The 10,593-nt window shown below is 53.5% G+C and overlaps 1 protein-coding gene across 2 annotated transcripts in view; it reads right to left on the bottom strand.

Annotated features, from left to right (window-relative positions):
* Positions 1-9,587, bottom strand: part of LOC138266457 (uncharacterized) — a 167,151-nt gene extending 157,564 nt beyond the window's left edge. For both annotated transcript variants that reach the window (XM_069215264.1, XM_069215263.1), the window contains exon 1: positions 9,443-9,587. In XM_069215264.1, coding sequence (XP_069071365.1) covers positions 9,443-9,526 — 84 coding nt within the window. In that variant the 5' untranslated portion in view covers positions 9,527-9,587. The remainder of the gene's footprint in view (positions 1-9,442) is intronic.
* Positions 9,588-10,593: the final 1,006 nt, after the last annotated feature.

A 10,593-nucleotide genomic window follows, 5' to 3' on the forward strand; every position in this document is an offset into this window, starting at 1 on the left:
GCATCAGCACACACCCGCACAGGCACAACACATCAGTATAAACCCGCACAGGCACAGCACAGGAGCATACACCTGTACAGACACAACACATCAGCACACACCTGCACAGGCACAACACATCAGCACACACCTGCACAGGCACAACACAGGAGCATAGACCCGCACAGGCACCACACATCAGCACACACCTGAACAGGCACAGCACATCAGCATACACCTGCACAGGCACAACACATCAGCACACACCTGTACAGACACACCACAGGAGCATAGACCCACACAGGCACCAGACAGCAGCATACACCCGCACAGGCAAAACACATCAGCACACACCTGTACAGACACAACATATCAGCACACACCTGCACAGGCACAATGCAGGAGCATAGACCCGCACAGGCACCACACATCAGCACACACCTGAACAGGCACAGCACATCAGCACACACCTGAACAGGCACAGCACAGGAGCATAGACCCACACAGGCACCAGACATCAGCATACACCCGCACAGGCACAACACATCAGCACACACCTGTACAGACACAACATATCAGCACACACCTGCACAGGCACAACACAGGAGCATAGACCTGCACAGGCACCACACATCAGCACACACCTGAACAGGCACAGCACAGGAGCATAGACCCGTACAGGCACCACACATCAGCACACACCTGCAAAGACACACCACAGGAGCATAGACCCACACAGGCACAACACATCAACACACACCTGCACAGGCACAACACATCAGCACACACCTGCACAGGCACAACACAGGAGCATAGACCTGCACAGGCACCACACATCAGCACACACCTGAACAGGCACAACACATCAGCACACACCTGAACAGGCACACCACAGGACCATAGACCCGCACAGGCATAACGCAGGAGCAAACACCTGTACAGGCACACCACAGGAGCATACACCTGCACAGCACAGGAGCATACACCCGCACAGGCACAGCACAGGAGCATACACCCGCACAGGCACAGCACAGGAGCATACACCCGCACAGGCACAACACATCAACATACACCTGTACAGACACAACACAGGAGCATACACCCACACAGGCACAACACATCATCATACACCTGTACAGACACACCACAGGAGCATAGACCCACACAGGCACAACGCATCAGCACACACCCGCACAGGCACAACACATCAGTATAAACCCGCACAGGCACAGCACAGGAGCACACACCCACACAGACACAACACATCAGCATACACCTGCACAGGCACAACACATCAGCACACACCTGCACAGGCACAACACAGGAGCTTAGACCCGCACAGGCACCACACATCAGCACACACCTGAACAGGCACAGCACATCAGCATACACCTGCACAGGCACAACACATCAGCACACACCTGTACAGACACACCACAGGAGCATAGACCCACACAGGCACCAGACAGCAGCATGCACAGGCACAACACATCAGCACACACCTGTACAGACACAACATATCAGCACACATCTGCACAGGCACAATACAGGAGCATAGACCCGCACAGGCACCACACATCAGCACACACCTGAACAGGCACAGCACATCAGCACACACCTGAACAGGCACAGCACAGGAGCATAGACCCACACAGGCACCAGACAGCAGCATACACACGCACAGGCACAACATATCAGCACACACCTGTACAGACACAACATATCAGCACACACCTGCACAGGCACAACACAGGAGCATAGACCCGCAGAGGCACCACACATCAGCACACACCTGAACAGGCACAGCACAGGAGCATAGACCCGTACAGGCACCACACATCAGCACACACCTGCAAAGACACACCACAGGAGCATAGACCCACACATCAACATACACCTGCAGAGGCACAACACAGCAGCACACACCTGCACAGGCACAACACAGGAGCATAGACCTGCACAGGCACCACACATCAGCACACACCTGAACAGGCACAACACATCAGCACACACCTGAACAGGCACACCACAGGACCATAGACCCTCACAGGCATAACGCAGGAGCATACACCCACACAGGCATAACGCAGGAGCAAACACCTGTACAGGCACAACACATCAGCATACACCTGTACAGACACAACACATCAGCACACACCTACACAGGCACAACACAGGACAATAGACCCGCACAGGCATAACACAGGAGCATACACCTACGCAGACACCTGAACAGGCACAACACATCAGCACACACCTGCACAAGCACAGTGCATCAGCAAACACAGGAGAGGCACAGCACATCACATGCACCCGCACAGGCACAGCACATCAGCACACACCTGAAAATGCACAGTACATCCTCATCCTCCCCAGAGTGACTCACACCACTCCCCACCCCAAGAAGCCCCACTGCCTCCCCATTCAGAAGAGATGCCAAATTAAGATGCTGATCCACACCTACAAAGCCCTTCACAATCGAGGACCAGCATACATGAGCCACTGACTGACCTTCCACCAACCTTCCCCTTCCCTCTCCCTCCCACACACCTCCTGCATCCGTGGAAGCAACATTTGAGGATGCTCCTTTCCCCACCTTGTAGCGAAATCCTAGAATGACCTCCCCCTTCACCTATGGACCTTATTCTCTCTTCTGGAATTCAAGAAAGAACTCAAGACCTGGCAGTTCAACTGAGCACTCAAAGCAACAAAGTCCCTAGCGCCTGGATTTTGATTTCAACACATCACTCCCTGGGCACAGGCTGCACCGCAGCACTCCACGTTTACCACCCAACTATCGCAATAAGCAACAGAAAGCCTTTGCAAAAGTCCTTCAACTGTGCAGGAACAGCTGTTGCAGTATTTTTAGCAACTTTTCACCCATTTGAGCTACAAACTTTTTTTTTTTTTTAACTGCAGATTATGCATCAGACAGTTGATTATGCGACAAATGCAGCAAATCCATAATTATAAGGAAAAAGCCGTAGCCGCAAAATTGCATAATTGAAGTATCTCAACCTAGAACCTGGGATTTGCAATGTTTTGTAACAAGATATCAGAATATGAAATCTACGTGTTTGTAACCCTGCCACACTGGTGAGAATAAACTGAGCCCATCACAATGTTTCACTTGAGATAAAAAAAAAAGTTATTTACTTTACCACAGGATCTAGCAGAGCACAAACAGACACATATTCCAGTAGGCATTATTATTCCATATTACGACTGCTCATCCAATGAGGCATGAACTGCCACTGTCTGAATAGTGTAATGCATGCGCCATTCGACAGCTTATTACTGTGTGCATCCTACACAGACTAAATTACATTAAACTCTAAGTATCCCCACACAGAAACAGCCATAATTGAAGTGCAGAAGGCCATTCGTAGTCCTGGGCCCTGGTGCCACTGCACCTGCTGCATCATTTGCAGGAAAATCCTGTCCCCTCCGCCCCAACACGTACCACTCCAATGCAGCTTGTCTCAGGCACAAACTAGGGTTGCCACTGGGCTGTTTTTAGGGTCGAGCGCACAAGCGCCCCGTCCCTGTTGTAATCTCTCTTTGGGCTTTTACCCACGCCCATGTCACGCCTGTCACTTTCATTGGTTTGTGGGCTTGCCTTTTAAAATCCGCTTGATTTTATTAGTGAAAGTCATGCATAAGTCTGCCTTTTCCGGTGTTTAGCCCTCCTCGACCAACTACTGAAAACATAGGAGGCTCCATGTTTTCTGCCTGGTTTCTGCACTACTTAATCTTTTTATTTTCCACACAGCGCGATTGTGCTAGTTTTTTTTGTTTTCAATTTCAGCGCGATCGCACTGCGTTTTACATACTGCGATCATGCTCATTTTTTTTCTTTTAATTTATGTGGCAAGAAAAGTCCAGTTAGGAGTTTACAAGCTAATAGCTCTAACGCGAACAAACGTGGGACCCGTTGCATTGCACATGCTTGTTTTAACTGGCGTGACCACTATTTTCATATCTCAGCCAGTTCGAATATAAGAAAAATAATCTAAAGATGGTATTTTCTCCCTATCAGTACATAAGTAAAACAGCTATTATCAAAACAATTAATTTTAAAATGTATTAAAATTCTAGTGATCCCTCGATGACGCTTGATTGATAATTAAGGCTAAGAGAGTGAACAGAAATCAGGTTTGGCCGTCCATGTGCAGGACGCACTTAACAAGTGCTTTCTCCGTGGACTCTTCTGTCTGACTGGAAGGGCCAAAGGCCATGTTTGGGGGCCCTGTGCCACCCGGCCCACGAGCTAGAACCGGGCCTGGCCCCCAGTCAGGCACAACCATCGGCGTGTACCCAGCCAGGCAAACACATCTGCACATCCCCCAGACAGGTACAAGCATCGCTATCTACTCAGAGACACACATCAGCGTGTACACAAACAGGCACACACATCAGCATGTACAAGGACAGGCACACACATCAGCAGATACCCAGACAGGCACAAGCATCAGCTTGTCCACAGACAGGCACACACATCAGCATGTACCCAGCCAGGCACACACATCTGCACGCCCCAGACAGGCACAAACATCGCTATCTACTCGGAGACACACATCAGCGTGTACACAGACAGGCACACACATCAGCGTGTACACAGACAGGCACACACATCTGCACGTCCCCAGACAGGCACAAGCATCGCTATCTACTTGGAGACACACATCAGCGGGTACACAGACAGGCACAGACATCAGCGTGTACACAGACAGGCACACACACCTGCACGCCCCACAGACAGGCACAAGCATCGCTATCTACTCGGAGACACACATCAGCGTGTACACAGACAGGCACACACATCTGCACGCCCCACAGACAGGCACAAGCATCGCTATCTACTCGGAGACACACATCAGCGTGTACACAGACAGGCACACACATCAGCGTGTACACAGACAGGCACACACAACTGCACGTCCCCAGACAGGCACAAGCATCGCCATCTACTTGGAGACACACATCAGCGGGTACACAGACAGGCACAGACATCAGCGTGTACACAGACAGGCACACACATCTGCACGCCCCACAGACAGGCACAAGCATCGCCATGTACTCAGAGACACACATAAGCAGGTACCCAGACAGGTACAAACATCGGCATATACCCGGACAAGCACACAGATCAGCTTGTCCACGGACAGGCACACACATCTGCACGCACACAGACAGACACAAGCATCGCCATGTACTCAGCTAGTACCCAGACAGGCACAAACACCAGCATATACCCGGACAGGCGCAAACATCACCATGTACCCAGAGAGGCACAAACATCAGCATGTACCCAGAGAGGCACACACACATTAGCTTGTTCACAGACAGGCACACACCCATCAGCTTGCCCACAGACAGACACACACACACATCAGCATGTCCCTGGACAGGCACAAACACTGTCATGTACTCAGAGACACACATCAGCAGGTACCCAGACAGGCAGAAACATCAGCGTGTACCAGGACAGGCACACACATCAGCTTGTCCACAGGCAGGCACACATATCAGCTTGTCCACAGGCAGGCACGCACATCAGCATGTACCAGGACAGGCACGCACATCAGCATGTACCAGGACAGGCACAAACATCAGCATGAACCAGGACAGGCACAAACATCAGCATGAACCAGGACAGGCACAAACATCAGCTTGTCCACAGACAGGCACAAACATCAGCTTGTCCACAGACAGGCACACACACATCAGCTTGTCCACAGACAGGCACACACACATCAGCTTGTCCACAGACAGGCACACACACATCAGCCTGTCCACAGACAGGCACACACATCAGCATGAACCAGGACAGGCACACACATCAGCCTGTCCACAGACAGGCACACACATCAGCCTGTCCACAGACAGGCACACACATCAGCATGAACCAGGACAGGCACAAACATCAGCTTGTCCACAGACAGGCACACACACATCAGCTTGTCCACAGGCAGGCACACACACATCAGCTTGTCCACAAGCAGGCACACACATCAGCGTGGACCCGGACAGGCACAAACATCAGGTTGTCCACGGGCAGGCACACACATCAGCTTGTCCACAGGCAGGCACACACATCAGCTTGTCCACAGGCAGGCACACACATCAGCTTGTCCACAGGCAGGCACACACATCAGCTTGTCCACAGGCAGGCACACACATCAGCTTGTCCACAGGCAGGCGCAAACATCGGCGTGTACCCAGACAGGTGCAAACATCAGCACAGGTAGAATATACAAGGCTGCTAACACTTATCCCAGCAGGCACATGCATGTAACGTCACAAGCACATCAGCACACAGCCAGGGGGCCAGGGCACAGCTGCAAACATGCCGAGGAGGCACAGACACCAGGAACAGCTGGGATGTCACATGCTGGAAAAATAGAGGAAGTGGTGACTCATGTGAGGAAACAGCAAAATAAGAAGATGCGAGCACTCTCTGCACTCACTCTTTCCACACTCTCACAACAGTCTCTCTCGCCACACTCCTTGCAGTCTCTCTCTCTCAACTCACGCACAGTCCACGCACTGTCCCTCGCCACACACTCCATGCAGTCTCTCTCTCCACACACGCACACTCCATGCAGTCTCTCTCTTCCACACACGCACACTCCATGCAGTCTCTCTCTCCACACACACACACTCCATGCAGTCTCTCTCCGCACACGCACACTCCATGCAGTCTCTCTCTTCCACACACGCACACTCCATGCAGTCTCTCTCTTCCACACACGCACACTCCATGCAGTCTCTCTGCCCACACACGCACACTCCATGCAGTCTCTCTCTCCACACACGCACACTCCATGCAGTCTCTCTTCCACACACGCACACTCCATGCAGTCTCTCTCTTCCACACACGCACACTCCATGCAGTCTCTCTCTTCCACACACGCACACTCCATGCAGTCTCTCTGCCCACACACGCACACTCCATGCAGTCTCTCTCCGCACACGCACACTCCATGCAGTCTCTCTCTTCCACACACGCACACTCCATGCAGTCTCTCTCTTCCACACACGCACACTCCATGCAGTCTCTCTGCCCACACACGCACACTCCATGCAGTCTCTCTGCCCACACACGCACACTCCATGCAGTCTCTCTGCCCACACACGCACACTCCATGCAGTCTCTCTCTCCGCACATGCACACTCAATGCTGTTACTCTCTCAACACACGCACACTCCCCGCAGTCTCTCTCCACACACGCACACTCAATGCTGTTACTCTCTCCATACACGGACACTCCCAGCAGTCCCTCTCTCTCTCCACACAGGCACACTCCCTCTCTCCACGCACACTCGATGCCGTCTCTCTCTCTCTCCATACACGCACACTCAATTGCTGTTACTCTCTCCATACACGCACACTCCCAGCAGTCTCTCTCCACACACGCACGTTCCATGCTGTTACTCTCTCCACAGACACACAATCCCCGCAGTCTCTCTCTCCACACACACACTCCCCGCAGTCTCTCTCCACACACGCACACTCCATGCAGTCTCTCTCTCCACACACACACACTCCATGCAGTCTCTCTTCCACACACACACACTCCATGCAGTCTCTCTTCCACACACCCACACTCCATGCAGTCTCTCTCTTCCACACACGCACACTCCATGCAGTCTCTCTGCCCACACACGCACACTCAATGCTGTTACTCTCTCAACACACGCACACTCCCCGCAGTCTCTCTCTTCCACACACGCACACTCCATGCAGTCTCTCTGCCCACACACGCACACTCCATGCAGTCTCTCTGCCCACACAAGCACACTCCATGCAGTCTCTCTCTCCACACACACACACTCCATGCAGTCTCTCTCCGCACACGCACACTCCATGCAGTCTCTCTCTTCCACACACGCACACTCCATGCAGTCTCTCTCTTCCACACACGCACACTCCATGCAGTCTCTCTGCCCACACACGCACACTCCATGCAGTCTCTCTGCCCACACACGCACACTCCATGCAGTCTCTCTCTTCCACACACGCACACTCCATGCAGTCTCTCTCTTCCACACACGCACACTCCATGCAGTCTCTCTGCCCACACACGCACACTCCATGCAGTCTCTCTGCCCACACACGCACACTCCATGCAGTCCCTCTCTCCGCACATGCACACTCAATGCTGTTACTCTCTCAACACACGCACACTCCCCGCAGTCTCTCTCCACACATGCACACTCCATGCTGTTACTCTCTCCATACACGGACACTCCCAGCAGTCCCTCTCTCTCTCCACACAGGCACACTCCCTCTCTCCACGCACACTCGATGCCGTCTCTCTCTCTCCATACACGCACACTCAATTGCTGTTACTCTCTCCACACACCCACACTCCCCGCAGTCTCTCTCTCTCCACACACGCACACTCCCCGCAGTCTCTCTCTCCACACACGCACACTCCCCGCAGTCTCTCTCTCCACACACGCACACTCCCCGCAGTCTCTCGCCACACACGCACAATCCCCGCAGTCTCTCTCTCCACACACGCACACTCCCCGCAGCCTCTCTCCACCCACACACCCACACTCCCCGCAGTCTCTCTCTCTCCACACACGCACACTCCCCGCAGTCTCTCTCTCCACACACGCACACTCCTAGGAGTCTCTCTCTCTCCACACACGCACGTTCCATGCTGGTGCTCTCTCCACGTACACACAATCCCCGCAGTCTCCTAGCCTGGGTACGTGAACCTGTCAAGTATCCCCCACTCCGTCCCCTGTCCCCGTCCCCTCCCAGCACGCACCGACTCTCCGATGTGACCTTCCTGCAGCCTCTCCCCACCCCGGAGCCCACCTGGGCGTCCCCTCCCCATCCTCACGGCCAGTCCCTGCAGCCCTCTGCCCCGGCGTAGTTACTACTGGTCCCTCTCCATGTGCTTGTTTCAGCCACTACAATGGGAACAGCGGAACTACAAGTCCCAGCATGCTTAGCGTTGTTGGCTGTAAAACCAGGGCTGGCTTCCACTCTCAAGCATGAGGCAAGTGCAGAGCAGTGTCACATCCCTGTGCACTCTCAGGAGGCACTCTATCGCCCTCCCCGCCAATAGTCCGCAGCCCCTGCGCCCCCCCTCCCAAGAACCCCGGACATGCCCGCAGATCCTGCGCTCACAGACCACCCTGGAGTGTCTAATGTAGAAAAGTTGCAGGACCCTTGATGCCAGGTGGTGGGTGGGCCACGACTGTCCGTGCGTGTCACGCCTTTCCTCTAGGAGAGGGCACCCCTTGCCTTGCCCCCATCACTGGGCGAGGATGGACTGGGTTGGAATGAGTGTGAAGTGGGAGATGGGGGGTCCCTTACCTTGTCCCCTCTGTTGGTGATGAGAGTTGAATGAACAATGAACTGGGGATGGGGGGTCCCTTACCTTGCCTCCTCTGGGCTGAGGAGGGTTGAATGAACTAAGGGGGGGTGGGTGGTCCTTACCTTGCTCTCCCCCCGCTCGGGGGGCCACAGGCACAGAGCTGCCAGCAGCAGGACCCTCGCAGGGGCTCCCCCCAGGCTCCCCATTCTGCCTCCGACTCCAGGGCTCAGTTCAATGCCGTCTCTGCCTCTCTGCCCCCCCAGCCGGGACCCCTCTCTCCTCCCTCCGTCCGCCGTCCCTCCCCTCTCTGATTACCTGTCACTCCCCTCCTCCTCCACGGCCCCTCGGCCAGCAGCCAGCCCCTTCCCGCCTGCTTTACTTCACACCCCACCCCGTGCACACTCCGTGCGAACACACAACTTTCACTGCGTGCCCTCCCCTCCCACAAACTCAGCATCCACCCCCCACTCCCTCTCCTCACCTCTCTTTCACTCTCCACTTGTCTCCTCTTTTGTCTGGCTCACTAGAGACACTATTTTCCAGTTCAAGGCTTTTCCTTAACAACCCGATGCATTCTGGGAGTTGTAGTCTTGGGTCATTTCTGCTGAACCGGTGGAACAACTCACCTGAAAGCAATCTTTTGTAATAAAAATGCCCAGAAATAACACCTGGTGTTTCTGGTGACAGTTCGGGGCTTTTCCTTAGCAACCTGATGCATTCTGGGAGTTATAGACTTGGGTCATTTCTGGTAACCCAACTCACCTGCAAGCAACCTTTTGTAATAGAAATGGCCAGAATTAACCTGGTGTTTCTAGTGCCAGTTCAGGGCTTTCCTTATCAACCCAATGCATTCTGGGAGCTGTAGTCTTGGTTAATTTCTGCTGAACCAGTGGACAGACTCAACTGAAACCAATGGTTTGTAATAGGAAAGCCCAGGACTGGTGCCTGGTGTTTCTGGTCAACTCATCTCCCCCCTACACGTGTTACCATCTTCCTTTTACCTCCCCCCACTCTTTCTCCTGCCCCTATCTTCCTCCTTCTGGTCTCCTCTTCACACCCCTTCCAACTCTAACATGCCTCTTCAAACTCTCAGAGAGTGAGGCCGAGCGCAGGTGTCTGGTGGGTTGGTGGAACTGAAGGCAGGTGTTGAGTTATGCTGCCATTATCTTGCATAGTGCCCTGTGTCCATCAGTGAGGAGTCTGAAATGACAGCGTTTGCGTAGCAGCAGACTTCTTTGAGGTTTGGCGTGATGTGGGTGCAACACTGAAGGTC

The sequence above is a fragment of the Pleurodeles waltl genome, chromosome 11, assembly GCF_031143425.1.
Source record: "Pleurodeles waltl isolate 20211129_DDA chromosome 11, aPleWal1.hap1.20221129, whole genome shotgun sequence".
Classification (NCBI taxonomy): Eukaryota; Metazoa; Chordata; class Amphibia; order Caudata; family Salamandridae; genus Pleurodeles; species Pleurodeles waltl.